This window comes from Neovison vison, chromosome 5, assembly GCF_020171115.1.
Source record: "Neovison vison isolate M4711 chromosome 5, ASM_NN_V1, whole genome shotgun sequence".
NCBI classification, from domain to species: domain Eukaryota; kingdom Metazoa; phylum Chordata; class Mammalia; order Carnivora; family Mustelidae; genus Neogale; species Neogale vison.
Genome location: NC_058095.1, coordinates 2,302,960 through 2,321,263, shown reverse-complemented (window position 1 = coordinate 2,321,263; position 18,304 = coordinate 2,302,960). Strand labels below are relative to the sequence as shown.

The 18,304-nt window shown below is 58.0% G+C and overlaps 1 protein-coding gene across 9 annotated transcripts in view; it reads left to right on the top strand.

Annotated features, from left to right (window-relative positions):
* Positions 1 to 4,227: 4,227 nt before the first annotated feature.
* CARD14 (caspase recruitment domain family member 14) overlaps positions 4,228 to 18,304 on the top strand; it is a 28,424-nt gene continuing 14,347 nt past the window's right edge. For 2 of the 9 annotated variants that reach the window (XM_044247273.1, XM_044247266.1), the window contains exons 1-9: positions 4,714 to 5,208; positions 9,179 to 9,319; positions 9,695 to 9,924; positions 11,101 to 11,238; positions 12,573 to 12,898; positions 14,918 to 15,085; positions 15,963 to 16,082; positions 16,623 to 16,748; positions 16,928 to 17,074. In XM_044247273.1, the coding sequence (XP_044103208.1) occupies positions 9,714 to 9,924; positions 11,101 to 11,238; positions 12,573 to 12,898; positions 14,918 to 15,085; positions 15,963 to 16,082; positions 16,623 to 16,748; positions 16,928 to 17,074 (1,236 nt within the window). In that variant the 5' untranslated portion in view covers positions 4,714 to 5,208; positions 9,179 to 9,319; positions 9,695 to 9,713. Of the gene's footprint in view, positions 4,506 to 4,713; positions 5,209 to 7,392; positions 7,642 to 9,178; positions 9,320 to 9,694; positions 9,925 to 11,100; positions 11,239 to 12,572; positions 12,899 to 14,917; positions 15,086 to 15,962; positions 16,083 to 16,622; positions 16,749 to 16,927; positions 17,075 to 18,304 lie in introns of those variants that run through there. The other 7 variants (XM_044247268.1, XM_044247269.1, XM_044247267.1 and 4 more) reach the window with 7 other exon arrangements.

Genomic DNA, 18,304 nt, shown 5'->3' with positions numbered 1-18,304 from the left:
TGGCGGTGGCCGCCGGGAGAGTCCCTCTAAGGAGAGGTGTCCCCCTGCCCGGGTCCTGCACCAGTTTCCACAAAGCCTGTGCAACGCCCTGCAGAGTCCGTAGATCAGGAGCAGGTTTTGCTTTACCACCGGAGAGAAGTATAATCTAGTCACTTGGTTATTGAGAACAGACTTTTGTTTCTGGCTCGTTAAAGTACTTGTGCCCTGGGGCGCCTGGGTGGCTTAGTGGGTTAAGCCTCGCCTTGGGTTCAGGTCATGATCCCAGAGTCCTGGGATCAAGCCCCACATCAGGCTCTCTGCTCAGCAGGGAGCCTGCTTCCTCTCTCTCCGCCTGCCTCTCTGCCTACTTGTGATCTCTGTCAAGTACATAAATTAAATCTTTAAAAAAAAAAAAAATTACTTGCGCCCTGGCTCTGTGGTGGTGGTGGGCGTGAGCATCCGCCTGCAACGTGGGAACTGACAGCCCGCTTGGGGGTCGTAATCAGCCCACTACTCCAACGTCCCCAGTAATGTCGCTATTAACCTCCATAATGTCTCTGGAAACCTCCATTCCAATTCCAGCTAGAAGGTGCAGACTAGAAATGGCCCCGCTCTGAGTCCCCTAACCTAAAAGATGGATTTAGAGGCTTGTTACTCCTGGGCTCCCCATCCCGGGGCTTTTGGTCACCACAGGGGACACCCCCCCCATTTCTGTTGGTGCCTGTGCCTCCTGCACTCCTTTCCCACTCCATTTATGTTTGGGGGAGGGTGGTTGCCTTGTTACCTGATTTACTAATCTCAGGGAGGGCAGGGCCCTGACTGCTTTTTCCCCCATCACTATCCAGCATGTAGTAGGTATGCCGGGATGTGTGGAGCGGGAGGGCAGGAGGAAGGCGGGATGGGTCCTGCTGTCTGGGAGATCCCCAAGTTCATCCCCGAGCAATGGGGAAAACAGGAACAGAACTGTGGGCTATACCACGGGAGACCGCCTCCTTTTCTCCGTATTTTGGTTGGACTCGGGGTGGAGACAAAGTGGCTGGTCTTGTCCAGTGTGGGAGGTTTGGGAGCGAGGCTGCTGGGCTGGGCTCCCGTGAATCATCACCACAGCAGCTGATGCCCTGAATCTGAGGGGTTGTCCCCAGAGATGGACTTCCTGCCAGAGGTCCCTGCCCATCACCAGGTATTAGAGGGTAAACACGGGTTCTTTGTACGCATGGACCTCTCTAGCCCCACCTAGTCAGGGCAGCAGGTTGCTAAGCTCCTGAACCCACTGGCTGGACCCGAGACTGCACACTGCTGGCGTCCAGCATTTGGGTGGCAGAAGTACAAGACCATCTCTCAGGCGTAGGCCCTGTTCCAGGTGCTGGAAGGGGCGGCGGACAGGACAGAAGGCGCTGCCTCGCACAGCTTGTGTTCCGTAGGAGGGCAAAACTTGCAGACCAATGAGATAATTGCAGGTTTTATAACCGCATGATGCAAAACGGAAAAAAAGCAAAGTGGAAGAGAGTCAGTGGGTTGCTATTTACAGTGACTGGAGGACGGTGCCCTGCAAGTTACTGAAGGAGGTGACCAGGGCAGCACCCCAGGGCGGAGTCTTCCAGGAAGAAGGGACCGTGAGTGTGATGACTCCCGGACGGGCAGGGGATTGGTGCGTCGACAGACAGCCGAGGTGGTTGTGGCATCGTGAACGTGGGCAGGAGTGGGGGTGGGGGAAGCGGTGAGCCAGGCCAGATCATAAAGATGTCACAGCTTGGGAGTTTAAATGCATTTGGCCGGTCGTGGGAGCCGCTTCAGGGTGGGCTTTCTTTGAGAAGAGAGGATCGTGCTCATATAAGCAGTTTAGAGAGTTGACCTGACTGAGCCAAGAGGTCACGGGGCTGGCCCGAGGTGGGATGTGCAGATAGACGGGCTGTCAAGGCTCGCTAGGACTAAGATGGACTCCTGGGTGTCTTTGCAAGCGTCTGAGTGGCCGCAGGGTGAGACGGGGAGGCCACAGGACAGCGGTGTGGGGGAGCTGGGGGCGACGCCGAGAGATGAGTAGCCCCAGGAGTGCAGGTGCACACAGTGGCAGCAGCAGGACTCGCGATCGCCGGGAGGCGGGGACAGCCCCGTGACCGTGGAGGGATGAGTGGGCAAAGACGACGTGGTCTGTCCGCACAACAGGGGCGTCATTCGGCCACTATGCTGAGCGAAAGGAGCCGGACACAGGTCACGCATGCCGGGTTCTACGAGATGTCCCGAAGAGGGAGGTCCACAGACAAGAAGTAATGAGTGGCTCCCGGGAACGGGGCAGGAGCTGCTCGGTGGGCCTGCCTAGGGCTTCTTTTTGGGGTGGCAAAAACGTGCTGATTAGAGGCTTGCACAGCACTGTGAAGGGCTCACGTTCAAACCGTTAATTTTAGGGGCGCCTGGCTGGCTTGGTAGAGCGTGCGGCTCTTGCGCTCCAGGTTGTGAGTTGAGGCCCCACACGGGGCATGAAGCCTACTCAAAACCATAAATAAATAGAAAAGAAAATGCTGATGTTGTGCTATGTGAATTTCGCCCGATGCAGCCGGGTTTGATCCGAGACGCCTAGGCGGGCACGTGAGGCTGCGGCAGGCAGGTGTTTGCGCGTCCGTGTGTGGAAGGTGAGACAATGACTGCTTCGACCTGCTCCTGCGGGCACGGCTGCTTCCTGCCTCCTCAGCCCGCTCTGCGCTGGCGCGGGCCGGAGATGGGGTGGGGTCCACACCGACCGGCCGGTGCCCCAGAAGCCAAGCTCACAGCCACACCCAGCCCCGCCCCAGGGACACGCACTCCGTCTTCTCCACCGTGGGGTTGAGAGCCTGCCTAGAAACTCTGGAATCCTCCCCCAGCATTCGTCGGAAGAGCGAAGGCACAGTCCCCATTTACGGTGTTGTCGGCCTCTACCCGAAACCTGCCCTTGCAGGGCAGCGGGGCCGTCGCCGCCGTCCTCTGCCTGCACTCCGGGTCTCTGGCCCTTCGTGTGCCCAGCCCCGCCTTTCCACCTGCTGACGGCATCCTGATCGCAAGGCAAGCCCTAAGGCCCCCCACGCCAGCTCCCTCCGTTTTATGGAGAAGGCGTCACCCTCAGGTGCTCTGGGGCTGGCCCCAGGCAGCTCACGGGGTCCACTGATCACTGCTGTGGGATGTGGTTACCAGGTGGTGCTGTCCCCGTGCCCCCTGGACACCCCCACCCCCACCCCAGCCCCACTCCTCCGAGTTCCCCCAGAGTCACTCTTTCAACCAAGCTAAGGTTACCAGAAACACCGCTTTCTTGACCTCGGATATATGGAAATGTGGTCGGTCGGGGTCCCCCTAACGATGCTGTGGTGACAAAGAACTGGTTTTTGCTCTCCTCCTGCGCTCACGCCCCTTTGGGAACTGGAGGCTTCCTCAACTCTGTTCCGCAGCTCTTGGTACTGCTGTTCCTTACATCAGAGCCACCGGCCTCCTCTCTGACTTAGAATGATGGCATTTCTTTGAGTTTTTTAGAACTATCTAGAACTTTCCACGCACCAGGCACAGTAAGAAATGCTTTCCCACCCCAATGGTTACAGGCGCCCCATGAACCCCACCGCCGAGGAAAGAAAGCCAAGGCTTGGGAGTTGAAATGTCCTACCTTAGATGAGAACAGGGCCACGACACTGGGCTGAGAGCCTGCGTCCGTGTCTGACCTCCGATCTGTGCTCCGGCCGCTGCCCCCGCCATCCCCGCTCGGCCCCAGGCAGCCTCAGCCTCGTGCTTCTGCTCACCAGGCAGGAGATTTGAGTGCTGGTGGCTGTTCTGCGATCAACTGGCTGTGTGACCTTGGGAACCAGCCCATGTCTGTTGGGATGAAAATCTTTAAGGTCCTTCCTGCTCAGTCCGTGAAGGTCTTCCTTGACTAGTCACTGCCTCGGCGGGAACAGGCACCCAACCAACGTGTACGTATTCGCCCAACCCATGTGTATGGGGCATCGCTGCTCTGGGGGTGGGGACGCAGCAGAGAACGGGAGAAACAAGAATTCTCATCGTCTGGAGGCTCATGGTGGGGAGGCAGGCAAGAAACCAGCAAGTAACTGGAATGTATTATATATCAAGAAGCAATGTGGGGTGCCTGGGTGTCTCAGTGGGTTAAAGCCTCTGCCTTCGGCTCAGGTCATGATCTCAGGGTCCTGGGATTGAACCCTGCGTCGGGCTCTCTGCTCGGCAGGGAGCCTGCTTCCCCCTCTCTCTCTGCCTGCCTCTCTGCCTGCTTGTGATCTCTCTGTCAAATAAATAAATAAAATCTTAAAAAAAAAAAAAAAAAGCAATGAGTCCGACAGACACATACGAAGCAGGGTAAAGGGGAGGGTGAGCCAGGGTGGGGAGTCCGTGATTTTCAGTAGAATGTCCTGGAAAGGCCTCTCTGAGACGATGGCTCTTGCCTGGAGTCCAGAAGGAGGCAAAGGAAAGACGGTTTCAGGCAGAAGGAACTACAAGTGCAAAGGCCCTGGGGCTAGAGTGTGCCTGGAGTTTTCAAGCAGCCCTTGTGTGTGGGGCAGGTAAGTGTATGAGAGCAGCCAAGTATGAGGTAAGCAGGGCCCTGTGGGTCGCAGTGAGGACGGAGGGAATGACATAGCCTGACTCATCCTTGGACAGTATACCTCTGTCTGCAGCACCAAGAATTGACTTTTGGGGGTGGTGGGGTGTGTGGCAGTGGTCAGGGGACAGCAGTGCCAGTGCTGAGCAGTGACCAGATTCCAGATCTATCCTAACGCAGAGCAGCCACGACTTTCGCCTCCCCACAAACAGTAGCTATCGATGTTGACTTTGGGTGGGTCCATCGGAATAGCTTAGATACTGGCCACAAAGGGTTGTGAGAACCAAATAAAAGCTCCAGCTGAATCCTGATCTTTCCGGATTTTTCTGAGGGGTTTACGCTAAGCTGGGCTGACTGCTCCCGGAGGAGAGAAGATTCCCTGCACCCCAAGATTCTCCATCATCCTCTGGGTCACCGCCACCCCAGGTTTCCTAGGGTTCTCACAAAAGCAAAACAGACTTCTGCACGTGTCCTTCATGCCGCGAGAACGGATTGGCTCCTGAGGGATACACGGAGACCCAGTGTAAGGCGAGGGCTCTGTGGGCCGGGCCGGGAAGGACGGACCTGCCAGACCTGCTCATCTGCCTCCCGTTCAGTCTCGGGTCAGCCATCGCTTCTCCGCCACAAGGACGGCCAGGGCATGGAGTCTGTCCCCGGGAGAGCAGGTCAGCCTACCAGGGGAGGGCGCGAGGGAGGCTGGGATGGGGTCCCAGAGCCGTCCTCGGGGGAATGAGGGTCTTCTGCCTCATAAGGGGTGGAGGTGCCTGTTTTGTGGGTGAGAGGAGGGAGCAGTTTGTCCCCTTTGGCTTGGTCAAAGGACTCGAACGTTCTCTGGCTGGTGAGTGCCGTCTACCTTGGCAGCATGGGCGTGATGGATGAAAGAAGGCTCTGATGTGGGCTCTTATCTCTACCTGGTTCTCCCGTGAAAGAAGGGGAAGGAGGGTTCTCCTAAGCGCAGCTGCCTCTACCGGTGGGGTGAGGACATAGCCAGACACTTCCAGGGGAGCGCTGGGCTGGGCTCTTCGCTAAGCCGTCACTTAGCTGGCGCCTGGTGGCCGTGCACCTCACCCGTCATGTTTCTGGGTTTATACTGAGTTTTCTAAGCTCTCCCGTACTCACCCCCTCCCATTCTGGAGCCCTGCGTGCGCACATGTGTGTGCTTTCTCCTTCCCTCTGCTGCAGGCGAGGGAAGACTGAGCCCTGAGCTATGAGGAGGCACGGGCGGGTCCCACAGGAGGACCCCCGACTCAGATGCCCAGGGCTCCTGTGACCTTGGGTTCCCTCTGAAATGGCTGCAGGGTTAGGGAAGACGTTTGAGAGTTTAAATATGCTGAGAGATCGCTGGGGTAAGTTTCCTTCACTGATAGGACTAGCCCCTATTGAAATCAGGACTGAGTTGCAAACCCCCAGAAAACATTTGGGGTTTCGCCAGAAGCCGCATTCTTTGCGTCGGTGTGTGAAGAACGGCCTGGAGCGGCTGCTGCTTGGTTTCGCCACCGACGCCCGACCCCAGCGTGGCCAGGGGTCCCGGGAGCCGGCCCGGTTGGTTGGGGTTTAGAAAGCCCCCAAGAGACCCCTGTCTTCAGCTGCCCGAGACAGCGGGTAGCATGAGCTGACCTGTGTTCACCACGATGGGGCGGGAGTCTGTGAAAAGTCCGGTGTTCTCAGACCTGCCACGGGAGTCCTGCCGAGCTGGGGCCAGATCGGAAATGCCACGGACCCGGGGCTCACCACGCAGTGAGGAGGGCAGCCTGGGCTCCTGCTTTTTCCCACCCCAGCACGGTGCCCCCCGCCTCAGCTGAGTTTTCTCTAGTGTAAGTCCCAGGGAGTTCTGGCTGCTTTCTTCAGCCCTGCGGACGTCTGCGGTTCCTTTCTCTCGAGATGAGCAGCTAGTGGGGCAAGTCCTTGAGACCCTCCCCCTGGTTCTGTGACGGGGGCTGGGGGAGTCGCTGGGTCCCGCGCCCCCCCCCCCGGACCAGCCCATCGGTCTCAGGGCTCATTTACTATTTTTCAGAGCGGTGGAAACTGTTTACCTTTCCACCTTTCCTCATTTTGTGGCTGTTTATGATTTATGTGTTTATTTACCATTCTGGCATACTTCGGGAGGAGCTGGGGCAGAGATTCTGAGTCTTGCTTCATTGGGTACTTTACCATCTGGACTGATTTTATATGTGGAATTGGACCCAGAGTCTGAGCCAGACGCAGTGGGGGACAGCTGTCCCCATGCCAGATGTCACTGGTCTTCATCGAAGACACCTTCACGCATGTGTAGAAGTATTCCTGGGGCACAGGGCAACGGAGGGGTACACAGATGTCGGAATGAGCAAGAGCAGGGGATGGAAAGGCAGAGGCCAGGAGGCAAGGGCGGGGGGCGAGGGCGGAGCTTGGCTGGGGGCCCCAGATGGCCAGGACACCTGCAGGCCCAGCTTGGACTACAGAAAGCAGGCCAGCTCCCCAGGAGACCTCCACACCACCCACTGTCCTCTGCATCCCGGCGGGGGACGGGCAGAGGGAGGGAGGGTGTGGTTACCAGCTGCTCTGGGAACTTTTTGTTTAAAAAAAGAAAACTTTTGTTAAAACATAATTCATGTACCACACAATGTGCCGATTTAAGGGGTGCGATTTATGGCTTCTAGTAGATTCAGGTATGAGCAACCGTCGCAGTCGGGTGGCCCACGACGTGGTGGGTAGCTATGCCACGGTTCACCACCCGGTTCCTTCGAGGATCCTGCTTCTAAGCCCTGAGGAGGTGTCTGCAGTTACTGAGCAAACCAGAGGTCAAAGATCTGTCAAGTGATTTCCTGGATCAGAACTTGCCTTATTTATTTATTTCCTCCTCCTTGCATTAGTCTTTGGGGCCTGAACTTTGAATTCTGGAGCGACTCGGGGCTGGAGAGAGCAGGAAGCCCATCTTGGTGCTGGTTTGGCCGGCTGTTCCCGCCGGGCCCCATCCTGCCCTGCAGCCACAGGGGAAGGAACGGGCGGCGGCGGTGGAGCCACAGCTGGCCACGGAGGGGCACCACAGCTGGCCACGGAGGGGGCTCCAGATCCCAACCCACCGCGAGTAGCTGCTGGGAACACGAGAGTGAGCATTTTCAGTGAGCACTTCCTGTAGCCTGGGTTCCCCGTCCGGAGTGGGGGGTGGGTGCGTTCGTGGAGATGAGACCTTCCGCCACCATTTCCCATTTTCCTGAATTTACACCGGTTGGTTTTCTCTGGCTTTCCGGCGTTTCTAGTGGACAGACCTCTTCCAGAGGCATTTGACTCCAGCCGCTCCAGCTTGTTATTCCAGAGGAAAAGAACCAAATCCCAGGAATTCAGGGGTCTAAGAGAAACGTCCCCATCTGTGCCCAAGGACCTCACCACAGCACCAAGGGGATTGGAGGAAAAGTAGAAACAGCCTAATACTGGCCACGGGGGGCATCGACAGAAGTCAGATGTGGCTTGTTCATATCATTGAATCCACATGACTTAAAAAAGGAGGAGAGTTTGTAAGGACTAAACCTCGGAGGGGGGAACATGTGGAGTGTAGAGCTGTGCCCAGCGTGACACTGTTTATAGAAAGTTAGGGTCAATAGGAAAGACACCGTTTATGTTCAGCTGCTCCTCGCACAAGGAATCGTGTAAAAGTGGGCGTCTGTTTGCAGACACACCCACACGTGGGACACGGCCCAGCAGCTCCCTCTGGGCACAGGGCGAGGGCCAGGCTGCAGCGAGCAGGACGGAGCCCACTCTAACGACGCATTCCCTTAATGAGGAACCTTCTGCTGAGTCTGAATGACGGGCAAACACATGTGTTGTCTGTTTGTGGGACTTTTTAAAGAGCTTGAACTAGGGGCGTCTGTGTGGCTCGGTGGGTTAGGCCTCCTGCTCGATTTTGGCTCAGGTCGTGATCTCAAGATGGCGAGATCGAGCCTGGACTCAGGGTCCGCGCTGGGCTCTCTCTCGATGTCTTAAAATAAACAAAAACAAAACAAAGCAAGAAAAATACACTCGAACCAGCCCAGGACTTAAAAGCATTTCAGAACTGTTTGGATGGAAAGTGTTCTAATGACCCTGTGCCAGGGCAGGAGGGAAGAGAGAGACTTAGCCAGGGGCTCGTCACAAAGCTGGAGGCACCGGATGAGCTCCCTGGGTGGGAGGCTGGGCGCTGCCCTCCCAGGTGCTTCCAACAGAAGGTGTTGGATTTTAGGTCAGTTGCATCAACACGCCCCGCCCCAGAGCGGCTGGTCAGGTATGTGGAGGGTGAGCTGCTCCATGACCTCTACGCAGACAGACCAAGAGCCTGTGGCCCCAGCCAGAGAGTCTGCCCAAGCCCACTGCAGCCGAGCCCCTTCGGAGACCTGCCAGCCGAGAGGTGGCGGCCCATATTACTTACTCGGAGTCCTTGGTTTCTGTTCTAAATTGTTTTCTAGTACATTCTTGCAAGTGTCACTCCCTAGCACATGCCCTGAGCATCTCGGGATGGGTGTCCTGGGGCACGTCAAATAAAAGCAGTGGGCTTTCCGTGCACACACGCCTCCCCCCAGCCCGCTTCCCACCTGTTCCCCCCACGCCCTCGCCATGGCCTATGGGAGCCTCCTCTGGTTGCCGGGGGCACAGGATGGACCATCCAAACCCCCACGTTTGTTCCAGGCAGTGTCCCTGAAGCTTCTGCCGTCCTCAGCCCTAAGGAGCTGTCTTAGACGTTTCCTCCCTCGCCGTGCTCCAGTGAGAGCGTCGTGTCACAGGTGTGCCGAATGTGTTTGTGCACAGCTGAGCTTTGTACGTGTCAGGGTAAGAGTTTCGGGGGGCTCTGTCGCCCCCGTTGAGAATGCTTGTTCTGGACCAAGCTTGTACATCAGCTCCCCAGGGCCAAGGGCAGTTTCCCAGGCTTCAAAGGCAAATCCAGTGTCCTGACGCCCAGAGAAACCAGTTCTTGTTCTTTGGAGAGAGGAATTGACGTGAAATCAGCAAGAGGGAGGGCTAATCAGCGCCCCGGCCCCGGTCACTGGGCACCAGGGCCAGGGCAGCATCACTGTCCTCTCCAGACCGGTCACTACCCTCCCCACCCGCCCGTGACCTGGGGTGAGGGGTTGGACTGGAAAGGCCCCGCGGGCCCGGAGGCCATGTCGCCGGGTCCAGCCGTCCATGGCCGCCCTCTCCTTCCAGCGTTCCTGGCCTCGGGGCCATGGCGATGCTGCGCCGGACAGAGTCCACGCTGACCGCGCTAGACGAGGACGCGCTGTGGGAGCTGCTGGAGAGCCACCGCCACAAGATCGTGCGCAGCATCTGCCCCAGCCGCCTCACCCCCTACCTGCGCCAGGCCAAGGTGCTGGACCAGCTAGATGAGGAGGAGGTGCTCCACGGCCCCAGGTTCACCAACACCGTCATGCGAGTCGGTGAGGAGCCCCGGGCGCACACGGCCCCCTCGGCCCCTCCCCGCCACGGCAGCTCCACACGGGCTGTGCCACGAAGCCTGGGGCCCAGCAGGGAGTGCAGGACTTTAAGGACCCCACGTTCCAGGCATGGGGACTCCGTAGTGCCTTTCCCAGAGCTGCCGTAACAGGTGACCAGCCTGGGGTGGCTTAGACAGGCGGAGACGAACTGCCTCATAGTTTGGGATCCATGTGTAGGCTCTAGGGGCATGTCCCTGCCTGGGCCTTCCTGGTGGCCCGAGCTGGCCCTCAGCTTGTGGCCACATCCCTCCAGGGCCTGCCTCTGTCCTCACGTGGTCTTCTCTGTCTCCTCTTCTGTCTCATGGGTGCACTTGTTATTGGACTCGGTGGATTCAGGACCCCCCCCCCATCCCGATAATCCAGGGTGATCTCTTCTGCAAAGACCCTTTTCCAGATTAGCTGCCATTGGCAGGTTCCAGGTAGAGGTTCCTTTGTTGGGGGGGGGGCACAATTCAACCCACTCTAGATGTCTTCAGAGCCAATTCGGAGAGTCTGACTAGCTATGTTCATTCACTGAAAACCAAGGAAGCTGATAGCCTCACCCTGTCAGAACTTTGGGAGACTGGATGAGACAGTTTATAAGACACTCACCTCCAAGCGGCAGCCGTGGGAAGCAGGTAGTAAAGTGGTCGCTATGAACACGATTCTGTTTCTGCCTGATGTTTAGGAACCTCAGATCCAGGAGAAGGGAATCCAAGCCACCAAGCTGGTCTGAGAGCCATGAGATCCGGGAGGCGGGCTGGGACTCGGGCCCTGGGGCACTGTCCTCTGCTTCTTTCGTCCCATGAGATTTGTACAGTGTCCGCATATGTCCACTAACACGGCTGGGAGGTCTTCAGAGCAAAGGTCACCTTTTTCCTTCTTTTATGGCCAACTCGTGGCACTTGGGTTATAGTAGCTTCTCAAGGACTATGAGCCTGGCCCTTCTGGGGACTGGCTGCCGACACGTGCCTTAAAGGAACCAGAAGAGCAATGAGGGCACCCGCCCCCAGGGATCCTGGAAAACTGCTGTCACCTCCTGATCCCTAGATGTGCAAGGATTTCCTCCCCCTCCGCATCCTGCATCCCAAGGGAAACCCACCCAGAACCTCACGACCCGACACCATTCTCTCACCCAAGGGCACTTGTTGGATTTGCTGAAGACGCGAGGGAAGAATGGAGCCATTGCCTTCCTGGAGAGCCTGAAGTTCCACAACCCGGACATCTACACCCTGGTCACCGGGCTGCAGCCCAAGGGGGACTTCAGCAACTTCAGTGGTGAGGGCTGGGTCGTGGGGCTGGGGGTCCTGGGCACAGGCTTCTCTGGAGCCTCTGGGTCCTGGTGCCTGCATGCTCTTGCTTCTCCTGCTAACCCCCCAGCACTCCAGGGGTGAGGACACCCCCACTAACCATGTGCGGGTGGCAGAAGGAACCCACGGCCTCTGGATCTAAAAGGAAAGATCTTGGGGTGCGCGGGTGACTCAGTTGCTTAAGCATCTGCTTTCGGCTCAAATCATGGTCTTAGGGTCCTGGGACCGACTTCTGCATCAGGATCCCTCTCAGTGAGGAGTCTGCTTCTCCCTCTCCCCACTGCTCTCTCTAATAAAATAAATAAAATCTTAAAAAGAGAAGAAAAGGAAAGATCCATCCCTACTTATGCAGTAGCAACAGGAATTCTGCTTGGGGCAGAGAATCTGTACCTGGGCGATGCAGGGAGAGGACAAGTATGACCTTTCCCTATAAACGCTCCCGAGATGGCCTTAGCCTCGGCCGTGTGCTTATGTGCAGGGGGCAGCCAGGTCCTGGGGCGGCTCCTGCTGGGAGAGGCCCCCACCGGAGGGGAGGAGGAGTGGAGCGGCAGCCTTCCGCACCTCCGCTCCGCTCTTCCGGAAGAGCGGAGATCGAGCCGACCTGAAGGGAAATACGGCCGTTTCTGTTCACTGAGTGATTTCAGGCTTCCGTGCAGGAGCTATAGAAAGACTTTGGTGTGCAAAGGGCAGGACCAGCATCACTCAAAACTGGATGGGAAAACCTTTCTGCCTGTTTGGTGTCGTAGACCGTGGTGACGTTAGCTGGAGTTCTGTTGTGTGGATTTTTATCCCTTGTTCTTGTTATGACTCTCGTAGGGTGACACGGAGAAGATCTGGCAGACGCACACCTTAGCTGATGACAGGGAGCTGGGTCTACATAGCAGGGTCCCCTGGGGAGGCTCAAGGGGGTAATCCTGGTTCCACAGTCACCGGTCATGCTATTTATATAACCAAAGTTGAGTCCGGAAGTTTCTTTTTTTTTTTTTTTTTTTAAGATTTTATTTATTTGTTTGACAGAGATCACAAGCAGGCAGAGAGGCAAGCAGAGAGAGAGGCAGAAGCAGGCTCCCCATTGAGCAGAGAGCCCGATGGGGGCTCGATCCCAGGACCCTGAGACCATGACCTGAGCTAAAGGCAGAGGCTTAACCCACTGAGTCACCCAGGCGCCCCAAGCCCGGAAGTTTCTAAGGAGACCCACAGATTAGGGTCAGGGGGCTCCTGCTTGAGGGTCTGGGCAGAGGTAGCAAAGACCCTGGTGGCCAAGGAGGGAGGTGCCCTGGCCCACCTGCCCCTTGTCCGCAGGGCTCATGGAGACGTCCAAGCTGACCGAGTGCCTGGCCGGGGCCATCAGCAGCCTGCAGGAGGAGCTGAGCCAGGAGAAGGGGCAGAAGGAGGCCCTGCTGCGGCGTTGCCAGCAGCTCCAGGAGCACCTGGGCCAGGCCGAGGCCCGCGTCCAGAGCCTGGGCCAGATGGAGGCCGACCACGACCGCATGAAGCGTGAGGTCAGCGCTTACTTCCACGAGGTGCTGAAGCTCAAGGACGAGATGCTTGGTCTGTCCCTGCACTACAGCAATGCGCTGCGGGAGAAGGAACTGGCCACCACGCGCTGCCGCAGCCTGCAGGAGGAGGTGCGGCACTGCCCCTCTCCCCGCCCCCCTGCGGCCCCCATCCCTGCCGGGAGGAGGAGCCTTTAATCCACCCCCCCAACCCACCCACACCCCCCCCCCGCTCCTGTGTCTGTTGTGGCACAGGTGTGTGGCCTCCCGTTTCCAATAGTCTGTAACACACTACCGTCCCGAAGGGGTTTCCTCAGATGGTCCCAGATTTGGCCAGGGGGAGCCCCTTGAATGTCCTCCGTGTCCTGTGGCACAGCCCTTCGTTTTCTGAGCGCAGACTCCCTTGCTGGTATTGTGGGTTCCCAGGATCGTCTCATCCCCACCCTGCCCCAGCTCTGGGCTCAGCCATTTCCCTGAAGGGCCTTGGATTCTTTATTTATTTATTTATTTGACACAGAGAGAGAGAGAGATCACAGGTAGGCAGAGAGGCAGGTAGTGGAGTGGGGGGGAGAAGGCTCTCTGCTGAGCAGAGAGCCCGATGTCGGGCTCCATCCCAGGACCCTGAGATCATGACCTGAGCCAAAGGCATAGGCTTAACCCACTGAGCCACCCAGGCGTCCCAGGGCCCTGGATTCTTGCAGAGACCAAGATCGGGGCCCTGGGGGTGCTCACTGCCCCTGGGGTGTCTTTGCTCCTTGGCCCTTCCAACAGACAGAGCTAGGAAACGTGCACGTACACACGCCCGTGCACAGACACGCACAGATATGCATACAGACTTACGCGTGCAAGGATGCATGTCCACAGACACATGCGTATCTAAGAAACTGTGAGGTCACACCCACCTCTAATTCCAGCCTGTCCCCAGGGTGTGTCCCTGCCTCCCCCATGCCATCCTTGGCGCCCCTTCTTCCACAGTGAGAATTCCCCCACCCACACTAGCGCTCACCTGCTCCATCCTATAGGCCACGGAAAACACCTCCGGCATCAAACAGAGCTGCAGAGAGGAGCTAAGGGTTTGTCGTTCACAAGCTACTGTGGCTGGCAGCTCACCATCCCTCTGCCTCCCTCTCCCTCCCATCGCTGTGGCCCCAGTGTTTGAAATAAGGTTCATTTGCTCGGTTTATTTTCCGTTTTGGCCTCGCACCCAGCCCCGTACAGGTCCCAAGGAGTGAGTTAGTATATGGAGTCTAACACGCTCTAACGCAGACGGCCCACAGCCGGAGCCGTGCAGTTGCTTATGGAAATTTTGCTATGGAGATGTCGGGAGGGAAAAAGCCAGAGTGGAAAGGTTCTTCCTTCTCCTCTTGACCCCAGAGCGAGTGCTGCCTCCACCCTGACACCCAGACTTTTTGGGTTTGTCTCTTGGGGAAAGTCCCCTCCCCGCCAGGGGCACCACACCCTCCTGGGGACGAGAGGCCAGGCCCTGGGTTCCAGGTCTGAGTTTCTCTTGGGGCGCCATCCTGCAGGGTGGCAGGGTAGAGGCCCGCAGGCCCTGGCCACGTAGCTTCCAGGGGACCACAGCCCTGGACACACCACCCACGGGGCCGGGGGTGGCCCATATTTGCTCGGGATTGCAAGTGCGTCTGCGTAGACCAGGCATCTCTGCTCCGTCTGACTCGATTTCCTCTTTCTTCTCACGTCCCACTTTCCACGAATCCCGAGTCCCTTTATGCCACGTACTCAGCAGAATGTGGGAAGGCGGGGAAGTCAGGGAACGTGCAGGACGAGGCTCGCTCACTGGCCACTCACCGCCTACCGGCTGCTGGGACTCGAAGTTTCAAGAGAGGGATTTCCTGGGCTGATTTTCAGAAAACTGATTTCCCAGGCTCCTTCCTCTGTTCCCGGGGCCCCACCCCGTGATTCCATGGCTCACCTCATCTGAAAAATAAAGCTAGAAATGCCTTTCTCCCCCGCAGGAGCTGGAACGGTTCACCAGGTAGAACTCCTTCATGGAGTTTGAAGTCCGGGGAGGGGCCCCCTGAGGGATGAAAATTGTCCTCCAGGAGGACAGAGGCTGAGGGACGTACAGGCCCCCCCGGGCGGGTGGAGAACCAGCCCTTACGCTGCCCTCCCTCCGGCTCCTCCCGGCAGCTCTACCTGACCAAGCAGGAGCTGCAGCGTGAGAAGATGTCTTCCTGCCACACGCGAGAACTGCGGGAGCGGTCCCCGCAGATGGCCGGGGACCTGGAGCCCGGGGACAAGGCGCTGAGCTGCCTGAAGGAGGAGAATGAGAAGCTCCGGTCGCTGACGTTCAGCCTGGTGGGTCCCGCGCCTTTCCCTGGCAGCTGGCGGGGGTTCCCGCAGGCTGGGGCGGGGGATGGGGTGGTTGTTTCTCACAGGTGGTCCCTGGAGGGGTGGCTGAGGCCGGGAGGCCATCCTGGGACACCCTACATGTCCCTTCCTGCGCCTGTCTGGCCTCGAGCGTGGGCAGGGTGAACAGCTACGGGGCTGCCTAGCCATGCCCCACCTCGGCCCAGATGTTGGAAGGAATTAGGCTGATTGTAAATGGCGGGATCTGGGGGTGGGGGGGGCACCGTTGTGCCTGCAGAAGAGTCTGTCCCACGCCGCCCGCCCACGCGCTGGGGAAGGAAGGGACGGGACTGGGTGACAGCAACTTCTGGGATTACGCAAACTTCCGCCTCTCCTCGTGGATTCCTTTCGATCAATACAATGTCTGTTTATAGAGCTGTTCCGTCCAGCGAACAGACATTCCCCGGGTGCGGGGTGGGCCTCGGCAGCTGCTCACGGGGCCTGGACGGTGCCACCGTTCCTAAGCCCCTAACTGAGAAGCGGGCTGGAGAGGGAATGGCCTGTCCCCTGGTTGGTCCTCCGTGGGAGACCATGCTGGTGACTTTGTGCACAGAGCAGCCTGGGGGGGATGGCCCCCCGCCGAGAGACTTCCAGTTTACTTTCTGTCCCCAGCCCAGAGAAACAGAAGCAAAACACACATTTCCCATTTGGATTGCTGACCCTGCATCTGGTCCTGCCTCGTGTGCGGGGATAAGCCTGAATCCATTCATGCACCCGGCCCCGAAATTTCCTGCTGCCTATTCTCAGGGCAGAAAGACGGGGCGCTTCCCACGGGCAGGACCTTCAGGAGGCTGGGGGTCCCTGGCCCGACCTCTCTTTGTCCCAGGCAGAGAAGGACATCCTGGAGCAGAACCTGGACGAGGCCCTGGAGAGCAAGCAGGAGCTGGTGGACCGCATCCACTCTCTGAGGGAGCGGGCCGTGGCCGCCGAGAGGCAGCGCAAGCAGGTGACCCCGGCAGGTGGCCGCGGCAGCGCAGGGCAGGGCGGGGGGGTCAGGCTCTCACGAACGCTCATCCCTCGTGAGAGCTTTATGGGGCACGGACTCACGGCCCCGGGCTCGCGGTCCCATCTGGTCTGTGGGTGCTGAGGAAAGGATCAGACCCACGAGCAACAAAACTCAGGCTGCTTCCCAGTGGGGCGGGAGTTACTTCGTGGCTACGACAGGCCAGGGGAGGGTCAGGAGGAAGGACATGGTGGGAGAGAGTGAGGCAGCAATGGGACGCGATTCACGTCTTTTGGGACGTGGGACGGATGGACAACACGAGGTTCCGCCCGCCGCGTCCACGTGTGTCCTGATAACCGAGTCCCGGTGTAATCGGCGCGGCGACCCCGCAGACGCACCCTGAGATTTAGCACTTAAGGAGCAAGCAGGAAGTCTCCCGTATCAGCTCCCGAACCACCCCCTCTGTCCCCGACCACCCCCACCGCCCCCGCACCCCCCCACCCCCCACGGCTGGCCTGCATGGGCTGTGTTCGTCCCGGCCAGTACTGGGAAGAGAAGGAGCAGACCCTGCTCCAGTTCCAGAGGACGAAGGTGGACTGTGACATCTACAAGGAGAAGGTGAACGCCCTGCAGGGTCAGCTCCAGCAGCTGCAGAAGGAGAGAGACCAGGTGCCTGGCTGGGGGAGGGCCCCGGGGCACTGCCCAGTGGGGACAGGATGTGCCATCCGGTCCAGGCTCCTCGAGGAGCGGGCTGGGGTCATGGGGCGCCCCGCACCCGCCCATGGCAGCCGGTTCCAGATTCCCAGCTCCCTCAGTGCCATCCTCCCTCCTTTCCTGCCGGCCCGCAGGCCTATTCCGCCCGGGACGCAGCCCAGACGGAGATTTCTCAGAACCTGACGGAGAAGGACGCCCTCCGCAGGGAAGTGTTCGAGCTGACGGACCAGGTCTGTGAACTGCGCCAGCAGCTCCGCAGGCGGGCCGAGTCCCCACAGGGGGTAAGTGCTTCCCTCCCACCCCACGGGGAGACCGGGCTGGGTGGGGGACAGGTCCCGGGCCATGTGTGCCCTGGTTGGGACATCAGGCACGCTGGCTCTCATGGACAGATCTTGTTACCACATCACTAAAGACACAACTGGGTGAGTTGAGCCTATGTCTGCCTCTGGTGGTGGTCTACACACGCCATGGGACAGGTAGCTGGGCGGAAGGTTCTGGAACCTGTAACATATGGTGTTCCACGAAGAAAGAGAGCCTATGAGACTGGGCCAGGCGGCAGCCACTCGCTTCTGTAGCTGATGCGTTCCCGAGATGTTTGCAAGTCCAATGGCCAAGAACTGGCTTCAGGCACGAAGGGAGCTATGTTCCCAAAGAGCTAAAACGTTTATAAAACCTCCAGTTATGGTCTGTCAGCAGCTCCGGCTCCAGGCACGGGGTGGGGGGTTGGTGAGACCTGGCAGAGGGGCCAGGACCTCCCTGAGGCCGAGCCACACCCTCCTCTTCCTGGTCGGGGAACCCCCACCCGATGCTTTTACCTCCAGAAATTAGTTTCCAAGGATTTGCATGCTACTTCTAAGAAGACAGTGTATTTCACATTGTAATACATGTGGTTATATGGGCTTTTTCAAAGTTGCAAAATCTTATATTTATACAACCCGTAGAACTTAATCTTCCCCATGCCCACGAGCAATAGGTATTTTAAATTTTCTTCCTTCACCTCCTCACATCTACCACGTCCCCCCAAAATATGTATGTATTTATGTATGTATTACATATATAAACACATATATATGTAATCCATATATGTGTAGAAATAGAAACATGTATTTATTTATATATAAGTATAAAAACATGTGTATGTATTATATATATTTATGTATGTGTTAAAACAAGGTAGACAGCAAGATGCCAACTGCCCTGTCTTTGAGTGTGGAGGACAGGAGAATTTTCTTCCCTCTCTGCTCAGTTCTGTTTGCCCCCAGTGTGCTGTGTGGTTATGTCTGTGATGCACGTCCTGGGCGTTGCTTGTATAATCTGTAAGAAGCAACATGTAATCTGCAACAGAGACCAAAGAGCATTCACCAGGCTGGTCGCTGTCCTTGGGGCTCGGCTCCTGCAGGACTGGGGGTCCCATGCTCCAAGAAGGGGACCTGAGCAGGGGAGGCTGCCCGAGCGGGGAGGGGGGAGGTGGAGGTAGGAGGGAGGTGGGTATGCTGGAAACCCCCCAGGAG